Below are 20,124 nucleotides of genomic sequence, written 5' to 3' on the forward strand. Positions count from 1 at the left end.
AGAGAAAGGTAGAGAGGTGGAGAAGTTTAGGGAGGGAATTCCAGAGCTTAGAGCCTAGGCAGCTGAAGGCACGGCCGCCAATGGTGCAGCGATTAAAATCGGGCTGGGCAAGAGGCAAGAATTGAAGGAGCGCAGAGATCTCGGAGGGTTGTAGGGCTGGTGGAGGTTACAGAGATAGGGAGGGGCGAGGCCATGGTGGGATTTGAAAACAAGGATGAGAATTTTCAAATCGAGGTGTTCCCGGACCGGGAGCCAACGTAGGTCAGCGAGCACAGGGTGATGGGTGAACGGGACTTGCATGGATCCCAATAGTAGGGTTACATATTGGGTCTCCCTCTTACCTTCTTCTTTTGCTCCTCAGTGGCTTTGATTACTCCTGGGTCCGATTTCCACGACTTACCAAAATTGTAGAAGAGTCCTACACTATTGACAAGAAATGGGAGGTGAACTGATAGAACAGGAAGATGTTTTTTTTAGTGTTAAGGAATCAAAAGACAGAGGCCGAAGTCTGGAATTGTAAGATTTATGCTTACTTTCCATCACAGTAAAGCTTTGCCTTTAATGAGCAACAGCTAGTTCCATAATTCTTGATTGCAATGAGTACAATACAGTCCTACCCACTTATGTCGAACTCGTTTATGTTGATATGCCACTTATAGCAACAAAAACAAGTGAAGTCCCAGTTTCTTCTCTGTCAAATTTGTTGAGTGATATCAAAGTGTAAGGAGATAATGGGATCAGTGGGATGTGGGCAAAATCCCATCTTTATCATCCACTTCTAAATGGTCAGGACACCGGACAGAACACGAGACAGCTGGGTAAATGTACAGCCCCCAAATAGCACTTAAATATTCACCTCCCCTCCCACACATTTCATAAACTGCAAAACCCATTGGAAAGGAATAATCAAACAAACATTTAAAAGGATATCAGTCCACAGCCAGAAGAACCATGTAGCATACATCCAGAATTTGGTTGCTAAGTAGATTCCAAGAGGCAACGCACTGTGCATGGAGTGATCAAAGAACGATCTGAAAGAGACAATTATGTCAATACAGTCCAGGATGCTCTCGCCTTTACCATTATCACCTCCAGAGCTTTACAAATGATGGCGATGGCGCAATAAATTTACTTTTTAACTTTTTTTTAAACCTGTGACATCTTGCCCTACTCTCGCAATTTAACTTGAATATTCTGGATTTACCGTTGCCATTCCCTTAACTATCTTGGGTACCTCTGTGAGAGAGCCTCTCAGACGCCATATAACCAGGCTGAAAATCCCAAGTTTATCCAGTGTTTCCTCAGACTTTTGACACTGCGGCTCAGACATGTGGTTCATCTCTGCATTGCCTCCAGCACGTGAATGTCTCCTCCTTTCTCAGTGACCAGAACTGGACAGTTTTCGGGTGCATTTGCTCACAACTTCCTCCGACTTGTATTCTACTACTTTGGCTATATAGTCAACAGCAGATTATCACAATTTACACCACTTCCCAAAAAGAGTACCTCAGCAGTGTCTTTATTTTTGTTATTCATTCTTGGGATATAGGTGTTAAATTATGGCTCAGTGGATAAATAAACCACATGGCACACACTGAGCTGTAAATATAACTTACTGCATCTTCCTGGGAAATTCTACACAAAGCATATATTATATAGACAACAACCGATACTTGGAAAGGATTACAATCAAATCGAGGAGTATAAATGACATCATATGGAACTCAAGAATAGCTGTTGAGAAATTCAGAGGGATTAGGGATGAACAAAGAAAATGGATAAGCCAACAGTTACCAAGAATTTGCATTTATACAGTGCCTTTAACATAGTAAAACATCCCAAGGCGCTCCACTGGAGCGATTATCAAACAAAATTTGACACCGTGCCACATAAGGAGATATCAGAACAGATGACCAAAAGCTTGGTCAAAGAGGTCGGTTTTAAGGAGCATCTTAAAGGAGAGAGAGGCGGAGAGTTTTAGGGAGGGAATTCCAGAGCTTTGGGCCTAGACAGCTGAAAGCACAGCCGCCAATGGTGGAGCGATGAAAATCGGGGATGTGCAAGAGGCCAGAGTTTTGCTTAAGGGAACCAAGGGATATGGGGATAGAGTGGGAAAGTGGAGTTGAGGTAGAAGATCAGCCATGATCTTACTGAATGGCGGAACAGACTCGAGGGGCCATATGGCCTACTCCTGCTCTTATTTCTTATGTTCCTATCTCACTTACTTTGAAAGGAATTGCACCATTGCCCAGACTCCCCCGTACATTAGTCCTTTTATCAGCCACGAATCAATGTCTAGGTCAGCGATGAATCCCATCAACCAGATCACCAAGAATGGAGTCCCCAGCATCACCTTCTGACGGAATTCCTGTTAAAAAAAAATGCAGCAAAATCTATTTATACAATTCCAAACGTTTAAAAAAAATTTCAAAGACAAATTTCAAACTCAGGAAAGCCAAAAACTGTTGTTTATTTTTGGTACAGCAATGAACATGGGGATGAAGGAACAGGTGAAAACATCACAAGTCTCCTGTCAAAACTGCTCACGTTGGCCAAGTACATAGCTTGGGTAGCTCTGTTAATAAAGGATGAAATTGGTATAATAGTGAGAAATGATCTTGGTTCAGAAAATCAAGATGTCAAATCAATTTGGGTGGAGGTAAGAAATAGCAAGGGAAAGAAATCACTGGTGGGAGTAATATATAGGCCCCCTAACAGTAGCTACACTGTAGGGCAAAATATTAATCAGGAAATAAGGGGGGCTTGTAAAAAAGGTAATGCAATAATCATGGGCGATTTTAACTTTCACATAGATTGGACAAATCAAATTGGCAAAAATAGCCCTGAGTAGGAGTTCATAGAGTGTATTAGGGACTGCTTCTTAGACCAATACGTCAGGGAACCAACCAGGGAACAGGCCATTTTGGATCTGATAATGGGTAACGAAACAGGATTAATTAATGATCTCAAAGTAAAGGATCCCTTGGGAAGCAGTGATCATAACATGATAGAATTTTCACATTCAGTTTGAGAGCGAGGATCTTGGGTCTGAAACTACTGTATTAAACTTAAATAAGGGCAATTATAAAGGAACGAGAGTGGAATTGGCTAAAGTGGACTGGGTAAACAGATTAGATGGTATGATGCTGGATAAGCAGTGGCAAACATTTAAAACGATATTTTATGATTCGCAACAAAAATATATCCCTTTGAGGAGGAAAGACTCCACAAAAAGGGTGAACCAACCATGGCTAACTAAGGAAGTTAAGGATGGTATCAGGTTAAAAGAAAAAGCATACAACATGGCAAAGATTACTGGTAAGCCCGAAGATCGGGTAAACTTTAAAAACCAGCAAAGGATGACTAAAAGAATAATAAAGGGAGAAAATAAATTATGAGTGTAAACTAGCAAGAAATATAAAAACTGACAGTAAAAGCTTCTACAAGTATATAAAATGGAAGAGGGTAGCTAAAGTAAACATTGGTCCCTTCGAGGATGAGACTGGGGAAATAATAATGGAAAACAAGGAAATGGCAGAGGAATTGAACAGATATTTTGTATCTGTCTTCACAGTAGAAGACACTAATAACATACCAATAATAGTAGAAAATCAAGGGGCAAAAGGGAGAGAGGAACTAAAAACAATCACTATCACTAGAGAAAAAATACTAGGTAAAGTAATGGGTCTAAAGTCTGACAAGTCCCCTGGACCTGATGGCTTGCATCCGAGGGTCTTAAAGGACATGGCTACAGAGATAGTGGATGCACTGGTTGTAATCTTCCAGAATTCACTAGATTCTAGAACGGTCCCAGCAGATTGGAAAACCACAAACGTAACACCCCTATTCAAGAAGGGAGTGAGACAGAATGCAGACCAGTTAGCCTAACATCTGTCATTGAGAAAATGCTAGAATCCAGTGTAAAGTAGCAGGACATTTGGAGACTCATAATACAATCAAGGAGAGTCAACGTGGTTTTATGAAGGGGAAATCGTGTCTGACAAATTTATTAGAGTTCTCTGAGGAAGTAACAGGCAGGGTGGATAAAGGGGAACCAATGGATGCAGTATATTTGGATTTCCAAAAGGCATTCGATAAGGTGCCACATAAAAGATTACTGCACAAGATAAGAGCTCATGGTGTTGGGGGTAATATACTGGCACAGATAGAGAACTAACAGAAAACAAAGAGCCGGGATAAAAGGGTCATTTTCAAAATGGCAATCTGTAACTAGTGGGGTGCCCCAGGGCTCAGTGCTGGGGCCTCAACTATTTACAATATATATCAATGACTTGGATGAAGGAACAGAGTGTCTTGTGGCCAAATTTGCTGATGATACGAAGATAGGTGGAAAAGCAAGTTGCGATGAGGACACAAAGTGTCTGCAAAGGGATATTGACAGGTTACGTGAATGGGCAAAAATTTGGCAGATGGAATATAATGTGGGAAAATGTGAAGTCATCCAGTTTGGGAGGAAAAATAAAAAAGCAAAATATTATTTGAATGGAGAAATATTACAAAATGCTGCGGTACAGAGGGATCAAGGTGTCCTCGTACATGAAACACAAAAAGTCAACATACAGGTGCAGCAGGTAATCCGGAAGGCAAACGGAATATTGGCCTTTATTTCTAGGGGGATGGAGTATAAAAGTAGGGAAGTCATGCTACAACTGTACAGGGTGCTGGTGAGACCACACCTGGAGTACTGCGTACAGTTCTGGTGCCCTTATTTAAGGAAGGACATACTTGCATTGGAGGCAGTTCAGAGAAGGTTCACTAGGTTGATTCCGGGTATGGAAGGGTTGTCTTATGAGGAAAGATTGAACAGGTTGTGTCTATACTCACTGGAGTTTAGAAGAATGAGAGGCGATCTTATTGAAACATACAAGATTCTGAGGGGACTCGATAGAGTAGATGCTGAGAGGATGTTACGCCCTCATGGGGGAATCTAAAACTAGAGGGAATAGTCTCAGAATAAGGCGTTGCCCGTTTAAGACGGGAATGAGGAGGAATTCCTTCTCCCAGAGGGTCGTGAATCTTTGGAATTTTTTTTTAAACCACAAAAAGCTGTGGAGGCTGAGTCAGACAAATTTTTGATCAACAAGGGAGTCAAAGGATATGGGGAAAAGGCAGGAAAGTGGAGTTGAGGTAAAAATCAGATCAGCCATGATCTCATTGAATGGTGGAGCAGGCTCGAGGGGCCGAATGGCCTACTCCTGCTCCTATCTCTTATGGTCTTATGGTCATACTATATTTTAAGAATGTTCAATTTAAACGAAAGAATAGCATCATCCTACCTACTGCAGTATGCGCCAATGAAAAAAAATCAGAAAGACATGGAAACTGTCCCGTTTACAATTTTGCAGTTTCCCTTGCAAAGGATACAAACTAACCTGAAGGTTAATTGTGTCACTGCATGATGTAAATAAAACTTTAATACATTTCTTGATCACACTGAGGCTTTTTTTAAACTATCGAAGCTCACCCAGATAGTTGCTCAGCTGCCCCAAAAATATAATTCTTGGAACGGGTGAATGTTTATTAGCTCATGACAAAACAAGAAAAATGATCTAATTCTGAAATAAACGGCCTTTTTATGGATCATACTTAGTGTTACTCATTTTTCACAATTGTCAGAATTTTTTTTTATTGTCCCAGATCGGAAAGGTCCCTGGATTCGATCCCTAATCCAGGCAGAGTTAGAAGTGCTCACCCTGAGCAGCAGCAGGACCCCAACAATGGTTCTCAGCAGACCCTGGGTTCGGGATGATTAGAAGGGAGGAATTCCTTCTCCCAGAGGGTCATGAATCTTGGGAATTTTTTTTACCACAAAAAGTTGTGGAGGCTGAGTCATTGAATACATTCAAGGCTGAGTTAGACAAAGCCTCATTCAATGAGATCATGCACCCACCTTCAATCACGATCCAGTGATACTAACTGGAAATGTGCTGTGTGGACCTCAGGCGAGGGCACGATCAGGCTTGGCCATGATGCCATCCTGCAGTCCTCAGACGCACATTGTCGAGACTCATATATGAATAACGCCCGCTTGGGAGAGATACCGGGGGCAACCAGTGGCTGTGATACCATATCTCAGAAGCAGTCAGGGTGCGCAGGTGACCAAATCCCAGACCTTCAGCAACAGCCTCTAATCACTCCACACCAGGAGCAACGCCCTGATTCAGTTCCAATGTAGGAATGCTGGCTGCTCAGCACCACTCCACCCAGGTTCTGCTAACATCAGGAACTCATCAGCTGGGGAACTGGACCCGCATTCAATGATCTGTAATGGTATCTTCTAACTGCTCGTTCAGTAAGACCTAAATTTAAACTGCACAGTATGTTCTTCAACATAATAGATGGGCACAAGTCTTGAACGCCCACATTTGGTGTTTCTCCCAGATATTTCATCCAGGTGGAGGTACACAGGTCAGTCGGCATCTGTATTTGACATTTAGCTCACCTTGTCTGCCTTCAGCCTCTTTAGGAAAGACGGACTGTCGAAGCCCTTTGCTTGCCTTGCTTCTTGTAAATGGTTAATCATCCAAACATTTTTCCTTTGTTTGGCAAGATCTAATGGTGTTTCACCCTGTGAAAGCAGAAAATGTATGCAGTGGCAAATATTGGCATTTCCCATCCCATACGTTTAAATTTGATACAACAACAATAACTTGCATTTATATAGCACCTTTAACATAGTAAAACGCCCCAAGGCGCACTAACAAACAAAATCTGAAACCAAGCCACAAAGGGAGATATTAGGACAGGTGACCAAATGCTTGGTCAAAGAGATAGGTTTTATGGAGTGTCTTAAAGGAGGAGAGAGAGGTAGAAAGGCATGTGAGGTTTGGGGAGGGAATTCCAGAGCTTAGGGTCTAGGCAGCTGAAGGCACGACAGCCAATGGTGGAGCAATTAAAATCGGGTATGTGCAAGAGGCAAGAACTGGAGGAGCGCAGGGTTGTAGGGGGTTACAGAGGTAGGCAGGGGCGAGGCCATGGAGGGATTTGAAAACACGGGTGAGAATTTTTAAATAGGAGATATTGCCAGACCAGGAGCCAATGTAGGTCAGCGAGCACAGGGGTGGTGGGTGAACAGGACTTGGTGCGAGTCTGCGTGCAGCAGAATTTTGGATAAGCTCAAGTTTATGGATGGTGGAAGATGGGAGGTTGGCCAGGAGAGCATTGGAATAATTAAGTCTAGAGGTAACAAAGGCATGGATGAGGGTTTCAGCAGCAGATGAGCTGAGGCAGGGGCGGAAGTAGGCGTCTTGGTGATGGAGCGGATACGGGGTGGAGGTTAGGCACAGAAAAGGAATGGCTCCCAGAGTCAGCAAACTGACAAACCATTGAAATGCTTCTGGGTAAATGCACGAAGCCTTAGAAATAAACTGCCAGAACAACAATCTTGTGCAGCATTAGAAAACCCAGATGTTATAGGTGTTACTGAGACATGGCTAGATTTAAATGATGGTGCCGAATGCCATAATCACAGCGTATAACTGTTTTAGGAAAGATAGAATAGGTCAGAAGGGAGGTGGTGTAGCCTTCTTTGTCAGAAATAATCTGCCTGGATATTAGAGATATTAGTACATCAGCAGTAGCTGAAGCTGTTTGGATTCAATTAGTCCAAGCCTATGGCCCCAGGTTTACGACTGGCACCTGTTATAGGCTTCCAGGACAAGCATCCCGAGCTGATGAGGAGCTTTGTTCACAAATTGCTAAGACTTCTAGCCTGAGCTCAATTTGCATTATGGGAGACTTCAATTTTCCTTGTATTAAATGGTCTGATGGTCAACCATCTAGTGTAATGGGGAGAGTGAGACTTTTATAGACACCATAAATGATTGTTTCCTTACATAGCATGTTGGTGAGGCATCTAGGGATAATGAAATTCCACATCTGGTTTTTAGCAGTGACCCCTGTACTGTATCAATCCTCTGCGTGGGGGGGGAACACCTGGCCAGCTCTGACCATATTAGGTTTAATCTTGTTGGCCAATCCAAGGCTGCAGCCAATCTAATGCTGGTCCCAGATTTTAAGAGGGCTAACTTTACAAAAATGGCTCAAGAACTGGCAAAAGTTAACTGGGCAACCTTACTAGGTAGGCAATCAAGTACTGAGGACAAATAGATTTTTATTTAAAACCACTCAATCAGAATGAAGCCATATATGTCCCAATGGTTAGAAAAAGGGCACATGGTAAAACAAAACCATTATGGTTGACGAGGAATGTACAGTGGCAAATTCGAGCGAAACAGAAGGTGTTCCACACACTTAAGGCATTTAACTTGCAGGCAAACAGGGAAAAGTATCAAAACAGACATAAGATTAGCCAAGAGATCCCTGGAAAAGAAGATGGTGCGTAATTGTGCCAGAAATAGTAAAAGCTTTTTTGTTAAGCTACAGTCAGCCGCAGTCAGAAGACCATAAAGGACCGTCTAAGGCCACTAAAGGGTATTGTAGGGCAGATTCAAACTGATTCTCAGGTTATGGCAGAATTGCTGAATGACTATTTTGCATCAGTCTACATTCCTGTAGATGGTGCTTATGTTCCAGATGGAGGATGCTTAGTATCGATTAGCATTATTATTAAAATAGATACCGTCACCTTGGATAGATTAGGAAAGCTCAAAATTGATAGGGCACCAGATCCGGATGATATCAATCCACGGGTGCTCTATGAGCCCCTTGCCCGTATCTTTAATCATTCAATAGAGTCAGGGATAGTTCCCTTTTACTGGAAGTTCAATCATGTACCATTCCTATACTATTTCCGCTGGTTGGGGATTTTAGGAGTCGGGGGCAGAAACTAAAAATTAGAGCCAGACCTTTCAGGAGCGAGATTAGAAAACATTTCTACACACAAAGGGTGGTAGAAGTTTGGAACACTCTTCCGCAAACGGCAATTGATACTAGCTCAATTGCTAAATTTAAATCTGAGATAGATAGCTTTTTGGCAATCAAAGGTATTAAGGGATATGGGCTTACGGCGGGTATATGGAGTTAGATCACAGATCAGCCATGGAGTTAGATCACACATCAACCAACCGGGATCTTGGGTTCATGTCACGCTACACGTAAGCCCACCAGCGAACAAAAGCTATCTGTTTTTAATATAATGGGTCATTTGCTGGCTTTCCCTGCCTTCCGGATGTTTCTGCCTCTCTCTCTCTCTCTCTTTTTTTTCCTGTTTGTTTTTTTTTGTTGTTGAATGTATATTCGGGGGTTCTGTAGGTAACACCTCTCTGTCTGAACACAGTGATTGCCTTGGCAACGGGCAGTTGCAAAGACTGTCTGTAATCACCATGTATTGTTCTGTGATTTATAAATGTGTAGGCTTCGAGGAGTTCCTGACATTTACCTGAGGAAGGAGAAAGCCTCCGAAAGCTTGTAAATTTCAAATAAAATCGTTGGACTATAACTTGGTGTTGTAAAATTGTTTACAATTGTCAACCCCAGTCCATCACCGGCATCTCCACATCTTATCAAATGGCGGAGCAGGCACGAGGGGCTGAATGACCTACTCCTGTTCCTATGTAGTTCCTATTTTCAAGGGGACAAATCAGAGCCGGGGAACTACAGGCCACTCAGCCTGACATCAATTATTGGGAAGTCGCTAGAGAGGATCATTAGAGATGCTCTTAATGATCACTGGGAAAGAGAAGGGGCCATTAGAAATATACAACACGGCTTCCGAAAAAAAAGGTTGTGCCTAAAAAATTTGTTACAGTTTTTTGAGGAAGTCACGAGGGTAGTGGGTGAGGATAATCCAGTGGACACTTTCAGAAAGCCTTTGATAAGGTACCTCACTAGATTATTTCACAAGATCAAATCTTGACTCAATCTTGAGCCAAAAAAAATTGAGCTACCAGTAGCACTCCAGCTGAGGATGCTGGTACCAGTAAGTCTACAAAAAGTAAAATTCCTCACTCTCTCCTTTACTTCTGTTTCCCCCTCTTTTTTCACTTGTCTATCTTTCCTCCTCCTCCCCTTTCTTTTTTGCCACTTCATTCTCCCTCTCCCATTTCTCCTTTACTTTTGTTTCTGAATTTCCCCTTTTTTTCATTCTTCCTCCTGTGTGTCTCCTGCAACATTTGCACTGCCAGGTGAAAGGACTGTGAGAAGGGGAAGAGGGAAAGCAGTCTGCTGGGCAATTAACCCAGAGAGTAGGAGGGAGCAAGTCATTGTATGACAAGCACCCAAAATCAGGAAGCAGCAGGCAGACATTGAGTCTCCAACATGACTTCTCTTTCACAACTTCTTTTGCTAGGGACACATTTAGCACACTAGCAACATTACGAATAAAACGTAGGTCAGCCGTGATTCAGTGGGTAGCACTCTCGCCTCTGAGCCAGAAGGTTGTGGGTTCAAGGCCTACTCCAGAGACCTGAGCACATAATCCAGGCTGACACTCACAGTGCAGTACTGAGGGAGTGCTGCACTGTCGGAGGTGCCGTCTTTCCAATGAGACATTAAACCAAGGCTCCGTCTGCCCCCTCAGGTGGGCGAAAAAGATCCCAAGGCACTATTTTGAAGAAGAGCAGAGGAGCTCCCCCCGCTGTCCAGACCAATATTTATCCCTCAACCAACACCACTAAAACTGATTATCTGGTCATTATCACATTGCTGTGCACAAATTTGCTGTCACGTTTCCTACATTACAACAGTAATTACAATTTAAAAGTACTTCATTGGCTGTAAAGTGTTTTGGGTGTACGGAGATCATGAACAGCGCAATATAAATGCAAGTTTTTCTTACTGGACACTGCAAACACTTAATATTTAAAAAGCATGCTCCACTGTAATAGAAAATTAGTGCACTTTGTTGAATTATATCATTTAACGTGAACTACGTCAATTTCCATTAGGAGTTTGAGAAAACCCTGATACCTAAATTCTATTTCGAACTGTTCTCATTCTTTATATTAATAATAAAAATTAAATTCATACCTTGATATTTTGAGCATCTACGTTAGCCCCAGCCTCCAGCAGCAAACTGATCACAGTGGTGTTTCCTGCCAACACTGCCCAGTGTAATGCTGTATTCTTGTGGTACTTGTCCCCAAGATTCACCGACACGTTAAACGTGAGCAGCAGTCTTGTGGGATCCACACTGAAACACAGAAACAACGATAATGCTGCTGGTTCAAACAGGCCAATTGGTTGCAGCTCCAGCAAAATGACACGAGGCAAGTCAGTCTCTGAAAAGTACATATCCATGATTTTTCGGTAAGGTTTTGAAGACAGTTATAATCTTGTGTTCATGAATTACAAAAGGCCATATAAACTTACTGATCGTGTAAAACATTTCAAAATAAAAGACAGCTGGACGTCACTTTACACGAAGAGCATTATATAGTTGTTGTCGTACTGGCAGTTACACAATATTCTCCATTTCAATGAACGCTAAATAACTTTTGAAATTATAGATATTTTAAGGACAAATTATAAATATTGCAAGTTGCTGGTCACTACTTTACAATATTCAGCCAGAGACAAGAAACAGAAAGACTAGAAGATGATGCAACTCTGATGGGGGTTACTCCTCCCCAGTAATCTGGGATGGGGTGGGGAAGGAGGACAGAATTTAAAAACATTTTCTCAGTAGGTAGGTGTCGCTGGCAAGGACCGGCATTTATTGCCCAGAGAAGATGTTGGTGGGCCTTCTCCTTGAACTATTGCAGTTCTTGTGGTGATGGTGTTCCCACAGCGGTGTTAAGTGGAGAATTCCAGGATATTGCTCCAACATCAATACATCAAAAACAGGATGGTGGAGATCTTGGAGGTGTGGGTATTCCCATGACATTCCTGCTTGTATTTCTCAAAGGTAAAGGTCGAGGGGCTGGGAGGTGTCTTGCGATGCATCTTGTAGACCAAACACACTGCAGCCAGTGATGGAGAGGGTGGATATTAAATTCAGTGGCTGGGGCAATGATCAAGTGAACTGCTCTGTCCTGGACGGTGTCGAGCTTCTTCAGGGCTGTTGTGCATGCACCCATCCAGGCGAGTGGGGAATATCCCATCACACTCTCCTGACTTGAGCCTTGTAGACGGTGGAGGCGCACAAGAGGGATCAGGTGGTGAGCCACTCACCGCACAGTACCCAGCCTCTGCCCTGCTCTTGCAAGGCACGGTGTTGATATGGTCTTTGTGCTTCTCTGAGCTGCAAGCAGTAAAGGACAGAGCCTGGAAAAACTGTATCTCCCAGCTCGCCCCAAGGTGGCAAAGGAACAGTAGTAGGCCATTCAGCCCCTCGAGCGCATTCCACCAAGGAGGGGAAGAGGGGAAGCCAGGTAGGTACGTGAGGGAGAGCGGAATAGAAGGATAGGATTAGATGAAGTAGGGTGGGAGTAGGCTCGTGTGGAGCACAAACACTGGCATGGACCCGTTGGGCCAAATGGCATGTTTCTGTGCTTTAAATTATCTGTAATATTATCTTTTTTTGGTGGGTGGGGAGGTGGGAGGGTGGGGTGGGATGGAAGTTAAGTGTAGAGGAGAGAGAAATGCATACCACGTGAGAAAAGGGACAAAAATAGGTCAAGTTAAAATAAAATTAAAAGGTGGCTCTGCTGGTTCAGGCAGTGAGCAGCTGAACCACACAGACCAGGACGAGGTTTGACCTCTTATCAGTGCTGAGTTAGCTGATCTCAGCCATAGTGGCAGCTGTGGTGCTATAACTGGAGCCAGGAAACCCTGGGCGAGAGAGGGTTGCCCTCCATCATAAGGTTAGAAGTGGGGACGTTTGCTGATAATTGCACAGCGTTCAGTTCAATTCGTAACCCCTCAGATAATGAAGCAGTCCATGCCCGCATGCACCAAGACCTGGACAACATCCAGGCTTGGGCTGACAAGTGGCAAGTAACATTCGCGCCAGACGAGTGCCAGGCAATGACCACCTCCCCTTGACATTCAACAGCATTGTTAGCACCAAATCCCCCACCATCAACATCCTGGGGGTCACCATTGACCAGAAATTTAACAGGACCAGCCACATAAATACTGTGAGCTACAAGAGCAGGTCAGAGGCTGGGTATTCTACTGCAAGTGACTCACCTCCTGACTCCCCAAAGCCTTTCCACCATCTACAAGGCACAAGTCAGGAGTATGATGGAATACTCTCCACTTGCCTGGATGAGTTCAGTTCCAACAACACTCAAGCTCAACACCATCTGGGACTAAGCAGCTCACTTGATTGGCACCCCATCCACTACTGTAAACATTCACTCGCTCCACCACCGGCACACCGTGGCTGCAGTATGTACTATCTACAAGATGTACTGCAGCAACTCGCTAAGGCTTCTTCGACAGCACCTCCCAAACCCGCGACCTCTACCACCTAGAAGGATAAGGGCAGCAGGCGCATGGGAACACCACCACCTGCACGTACCCCTCCAAGTCACAAAACCATCCTGACTTGGAAATATATTGCCGTTCCTTCATCATTGCTGGGTCGAAATCCTCGAACTCCCTACCTAACAGCACTGTGGGAGAACCTTCACCATCCGGACTGCAGCTGTTCTAGAAGGCGGTTCACCACCACCTTCTCAAGTACAATTAGGGATGGGCAATGCCCACATCCCATGAATAAATTTTTTAAAAAAGAACAGAGTTACCACTCCTGATCCTTACGCAGTAATCCCTGCTGGAAATATTCAAGCTTAGACATTGGGCGAGGGCGAGATCGGGCTTGGTTTCACTCCATGTGGTTGGATAGTTTGCTAGTATTCACCATCTAAGTTCACATATGAAGAACAGCCACTTGGACAGAGTACCCAGTGCCTGTGCCGCACACCCCAGGAGGGAATCAGTGCCTTCAGAAGAGGCAGGAGGACAGAAAATTGGTGGATAAAGGAGAATTTTTTTTCCCTTCAAAAGGTAAGACTTCATCAAATCATAGAGCACAAATGGAGGACATTCAGCCCATCGTGCCTGTGCCGGCTCTTTGAAAGAGCTGTTCAATTAGTCCCACTCCCCTGCCCTTTCCCCATAGCTCTGCAAATTTTTCCTTTTCAAGTATTTATCCAATTCCCTTTTGAAAGTTACTATTGAATCTGCTTCCACCGCCCTTTGAGGCAGTGCATTCCAGATCATAACGTTTAGTAAAACACTAAGTGGAAATCATGTTTGCACTTTAATGTGGCTGCCATTTTCAATGGAAATTGAAGTAGTAGCCATTTAGTCAGTAAATGGCAGGAGGTTTGAGTGTTGATTCCGCTCTAACCTGTGTGTTCTATAAGCAGCCCACATCAATGGTGTCATTCCATTCTGGTCCATCATATCTACGTCCTGAAACAAATGGTCAAAAGAAATATATGAAAAGGATAAATCAAAGCACATTTATTAGCTTTTTGTTGCTGCTAATTGCTAATTTCAGCAGCTACAATGCCACTGAACTAACAGAAATCTGACTTCTCCAAAGCAGGGATATGTGGGTTGGGAGGGGTTTCTCAGTTTCAACTAGTCCTCACGAGTAATTTGGTTACCCTTCATGCTGTTTGAAGCATAAATTCTGGGTTGACCAAGCTGTAAAATTGATAGCACCTGTACAAACAGACCAGAGTCTCTCACTTTCTTCTTGATCGCACTAAGGAAGTAAAAGATGATTCCAGGGCTCAACTTGAGGAAGAGGAGAATTAAAAATCAAAGACTGTTTCTGCAAAATGGCTACCTTACACCTTAGAAAAGGACAGCGGGGAATAAAAGATTCATCCTAATTGAATAGTGGTGATCGAATTCATTAAACTTGTTTTCATCCTTGTTTTCAAATCCCTCTACAGCCTCTCCCCTCCCTACCTATGTAACCTCCTCCAGCCCTACAATCCTCCAAGATCTCTGCGCTCCTCCAATTCTGCTCTCTTGCGCAACCCCGATTTTCTTCGCTCCACCATTGGCGGCCGTGCCTTCAGCTGCCTAGGCCCCAAGCTCTGGAATTCCCTCCCTAAGCCTCTCCGCCTCTCTACTTTTCTCTCCTCCTTAAAACCTACCTCTCGTCCTAATATCTCCTTATGTGGCTCGGTATCATATTTTGTTTGATAATCGCTCCTGTGAAGCGCCTCGGGATGTTTTACTACATTAAAGGCGCTATATAAATGCAAGTTGTTGTTATAAATGCACGTTCTTTCCAGCTGCCTACTCCAATTCCAAATAAAGTTAGATTACTCACTATGAGTGTGGTCTTCCCTATTCCTTGAATGCAGTTCAATCGCCATATTTAAATAAAGCAAGCTTCCATCCAAATGGGGAAGGAAAGAACATCAAGACAGCCCCTTTCAGAGCTTAGCATCAAACAGAGCCCAAACTGTTGAAAAGAGGTGACAGCAAAGACCAAACTATTAATATAGCGAGGACTTAGACAATTTAAGATACAGGCCAGTGCCACAGGGCAAAAACAGAACCAAGAGGTAGGTTGGGAGGGAGCCTTATATATGGAGATTTCAGTGAAGGAGGAAGAACAATGAACGGTCATTTAACATACTTCCCAATCCAACAATAAATGAAGTATGTTGAAATTGTATAGGAAACAGATGGAGCTTTACGACTTTGGGCATTAGAGAACCAAAGTTCTCGTCAGTTTCAACCTAGAGATCAAGATGGTCATTTTATGATATCATGTCGCTGTTTTGCAGATGGCATCTTAGTAAATAGCCCACAAAGCACAATCTGAAAGACCTTGAAGTTTCTCTGATGGATCACAAGCAGCTAAGGACGTTTCACACTTAACGTAAAGCTATTTTCTAAAGTTGCACAACCACCTACTAAAAGTGTAACTATCAAAACATAGTTCTAAGAATCTAAACTGTCAACTTATCCAGGCTGAGGGAAATTAATGTTTTCTGCTTATGTTGATCAATATCTATTCTGCACAAAGATTGCTGTGATCTATCGAAAAATGCATTTGAGTTTAAAGATCCCTACCTTAATTGATCATTCTGACTTAGTAGAACAGGGGTAGGAAGAGCTAACTGCAAGAAGAGACCTTAAAAACAAAAGGTTTAGTGGAAGGAACACTTCTCATTCTGTTAACCGTTCCCTTCTAAATATGAACATATTGAGCTATTTTTGACCGAGTATAATTCGTATGGTGAAACACAAGTACAGCAATAGTGGCTGGTGGGTTGAGAGTGAGGAAAATCTAAAGGATTGACCTGTTGATTAAAAAACATATTTATACAAGCTCTCCCAACTGGTAAAAGCACAGCCCAATGAAACACGAAATCATTACCAGCGTACACTGAGTTAGGTGATCTAAGCCTCAACAGTGGGGTTAGGGGGTGTGGGCAGGAGCATGGATAGCCCCCTCTTGCGTTCATATTCTCATTTCTCTAGTTTTTGTTTCACTGGGGCCTGCCACTTCTGTTTGGCTCACGCTTTTCCATTGTTTCTTGTCCTGTTTTTCTTGCCGATATCTTCTTTTGGTAGTTTTTCTTATCTGGTTTGCTGGAAAGGTTCATGTGTGGCATTTGGGTGAGAACAGGATCAGGCTCGCGACGGGAGGAAATATGAAGGAGAAGAAACACATATTTTGACACTGCTGCCTTCTCTCAAACATTCACCAACAAAAAGCCATTCGCGTACATCTTTGTTGTTCAGTCAGCATTTTGCCCGCGGACAGAAATAGTTGGGTCCCCAACTCTAAACTGATCCGGGCTTCTATGGGAACGTTGGCCAATTCTCTTCAGATCAAACATACAAGAATATAAGTAAAAATAAATCAGATGTTTGAATTTCCAAAACAAGCAAGAAAAAGAGATAGAGGCAGAGAAAGGGAGAGAAAAAGAGAGAGAAAACAATTCCCTGATTTGGAGTCATACTGCTCTTGCCTTCCAAACTATTCTGATTATTTGTGCTTCTTACTAAGCTGCCACTTTCATCTTGAATTATGTCACATTTCTACTACAATTGAAAGCAGCCACTCTGGTCTTCCTTTTCAAGGTTATCAAGTTGCTATTCTTTTTAAATCCCTTTTTCCAACCTGGTCTCAGATGCATTCCCTCCTCTGCTGTACCAGTGGCCCAGATGGTTCTCTCACCTCCCCAGCTCTTTCCTACCGCTCACCCGAGCCTACATGAGGACAGCATACTGCTTCCAACCAGTGCTCTATTCCCTGTGAAATTTTCATTGCTTCCTTGGATATATTTCTTTGTCTGTCCCCCAGGCACAGCTGACCTGGAAAAAATAAAGATGATCTTTGCCTCCTCTGTGTGGGTGCTTGTTAATTTGAAGTATCCCTACAATAGATGAGGCAGAAACTGTTGCTGTTACCCCTCCCTCACACACTTCATTTTTTTTGTGGATAATTAAGCGGGCAGAAGGAAGATCAGGATGAACAATTTGGGATGTAACAGCCAGCCCCTGACAAGCGGGGACCAGATTAATATTTTAAATTTGGTTTCCCTTGTATTTTCATGCTATGTAGAAGGAACACCTCAAAGACATTGTACGCTCAGCACAGCCCTGCCCGAAATAAGTGAAAACAAGTTTCGAAACGATTGCATCTAATGCAAAGCCACCTCCTTATTTTTATTAGACATATTGTTGTCAGAAAAATGTAACAGGTAGAATGAACTAATATTTGGCTACAAGTGAAATGCTTGATTAGGAACCTTTCAAAGGCCAGTGATTGGAGCCCAACACTCTGTGCCTGGTGGGGGGTACTGTTGAGAACAAGGTTTCCTGTAAACTCACCAGGGCAACGGGCAGGAATTTGCTGTTGCTCAACTGCTCACAAAGAATTGGGAAACGGAAGTTTAACAAGTGGTCCCTGACATCGTGGCTTGATTTAATTCACAAAGTTATTCACGGAGCACAAAAACACCAGCATTGACAAGTTGGGCCGAATGGCCTGTTTCTGTGCTGTAAGTTTCTACGTAAGTTGCATAACGTTAAGTGTAACTGATCCCAAACAACACACTAGCCGGGGTTGCTAATTTGAAACATTTTCAAGGATGCGGTTAAACAGAAGAATTTTAAGTACAGTAATAGATGCAGTAGCACTGTTGTATTGTTAGAGGGTCTCAGTATTATCACAGCACCTAAACATTAAGATCCAGTTGCTGAAGATATAGCACCCAGTGCCACAAAGCAGCAAAAGACCTTCAATAATACGATCAGATTAATCTTTAACTTCCTGAGATTTAATTGGCTGGAAAAGAGTTGAGTCAGTTTTCACCCAATTAAGGATCAAACTTCATCAATGGGGAGTGGGTGCAGGTGTCCCAGCTCAAGATTGGACTCAATGACAAAGGCACTGGTAAAACACTTATGTATATGAATTTTCTTATTAAACAACAGGGGCTTAATTAACAAAAATGCTTTACAGTACAGGCTGCTTCCAGAAACTTCACAGACACTTTTGCTTATCTCTGCATTCCAGTAATTACTGCAATGTAACAATAGAGGCAGAAAATGGGCTGCTGCCAGTGGCTTTATCATTTGTCAGCTACGAGAAACAACAACTTTAAAACCGTAGCACTGTCTATAAATGTTGCCTCCCAGTAGCTTCAGTGTACGACTCCACTACAATTTCAGGGCTATTTTCTATTGCTTGTATTTAGCTTTTCACTGCCCCGTCTTTTGGAATGAGAGCTGTCAAAATAGCTTTTCCCCTTCTTGCTATGATCCCATAATGTCGCTCTCTGTAATCCTAATGTGGTGAACCCAGCCAGAAAGGGATTCCAAAATGCCATTAATTCAATCTGCTTTTCTAAAGCCTTGCTGGAATAATCTGATCAGAGTTTTTTTTTTACAGGATCAGGCAACCATTGAGGGGCACGACGAGTATTTATGTAACAGTCAAACGTCAATATTGATCTTGTTGAGCACCATTGTGAAATGAATGATCCCAGCCTTTCACATCAAACCACTGCCACATTATCTCAGTCACTGCCCATATTCAACAATCGCATCAAATACAGCCTTTTGTAAGCGCAGCTGATTAGGAACAAATTAAGGAATGCATTCGTTTTTATAGCAGGACGACATGCTGCGATGTCAATATGTTGCGTCACAGATGCGGTGAGATGCATGTTCTGTCCCGCACTCTGCCAAGTCCCCAACCTCAACTGAGCTGTTTTGGAGACGCGTCGAGAGGTAAGGCACTTTCCCACTACAACAACAACTTGCATTTGCATAGTGCCTTTAACGTAGTAAAACGTCCCAAGGTGCTTCACAGGAGTGATTATCAAACAAAATTTGACACCGAGCCACATAAGGGCATATAGTCACAGTGGTAGGTTTTAAAGAGCATCTTAAAAGGAGGAGAGAGGGGGGTTATAGAGGTGGAGAGATTTAAGGAGGGAATTCCAGACCTTAGGGCTAGGCAGCTGAAGGCACTAGAGGAGGAGGAATAAAAGAAACTGTTGTCCCTGAGTGAACTCTCACGTAGAATCACAAAACGGTCACAGCACAGGAGGCCATTCGGCCCATCAAGCCCATGCCGGCTCTTTGTAAGAGCAATCCAGTTGGGCCTATTCCCCTGCTCTTTGCCTGTAGCCCTGCAAAATTTTTTCCCTTCAAGTATTTATCCAAATCCTTTCAGAAAGCCATGACTGAATCTGCTTCCACCATCCTTTCAGGCAGCGCATTCCAGATCATAACTACTTGCTGCATAAAAAAGCTTTTCCTCATGTCGCGTTTGGTTCTTTTGCCAGTCACCTTAAATCTGTCTCCTCTGCTTCTTGACACTTCCGCCAATGGGAACAGTTTCTCTTTATTTACTTTATCTAAACCTTTCATGATTTTGAACACTTCTATCAAATCTCCTCACAACCTTGTCTGCTCTAAGGAGAACAACCACAGCTTCTCCCGTCTATCCACATAACTGAAATCCCTCATCCCTGGATCCATTCTAGTAAATCTTTTCTGCAACCTCTCTGAGGACTTCACATCCTTCCTAAACTGCGGTGCCCAGAATTGGGCACAATACTCCAGTTGTGGCCTAACCAGTGTTTGAAGGTCCGACATAACTTCCTTGCTTTTGTACTCTATGCCCCTATTTATAAAGCCCAGGATCCCATATGCTTTCTTAACTGCTTTCTCAACCTGTCCTGCCACCTTCAAAAATTTTGTGCACATATACCCCCAAGTCTCTCTGTTTCTGCACCCCCTTTAGAATTGTACCATTTA

The 20,124-nt window shown here is 43.1% G+C and overlaps 1 protein-coding gene across 2 annotated transcripts in view; it reads right to left on the minus strand.

Moving 5' to 3' along the window:
• zdhhc17 (zinc finger DHHC-type palmitoyltransferase 17) overlaps window positions 1-20,124 on the minus strand; it is a 94,102-nt gene that overhangs the window by 15,404 nt on the left and 58,574 nt on the right. Inside the window, exons 6-11 of one of the 2 annotated variants that reach the window (XM_067999285.1) lie at window positions 14,222-14,286; window positions 10,951-11,113; window positions 6,464-6,589; window positions 2,226-2,368; window positions 929-1,031; window positions 342-464 (exon numbers count right to left, since the gene is read on the minus strand). In XM_067999285.1, coding sequence (XP_067855386.1) covers window positions 342-464; window positions 929-1,031; window positions 2,226-2,368; window positions 6,464-6,589; window positions 10,951-11,113; window positions 14,222-14,286 — 723 coding nt within the window. The remainder of the gene's footprint in view (window positions 1-341; window positions 465-928; window positions 1,032-2,225; window positions 2,369-6,463; window positions 6,590-10,950; window positions 11,114-14,221; window positions 14,287-20,124) is intronic. The other variant, XM_067999286.1, reaches the window with a different exon arrangement.

Source organism: Heptranchias perlo, chromosome 18, assembly GCF_035084215.1.
Source record: "Heptranchias perlo isolate sHepPer1 chromosome 18, sHepPer1.hap1, whole genome shotgun sequence".
NCBI classification, from domain to species: domain Eukaryota; kingdom Metazoa; phylum Chordata; class Chondrichthyes; order Hexanchiformes; family Hexanchidae; genus Heptranchias; species Heptranchias perlo.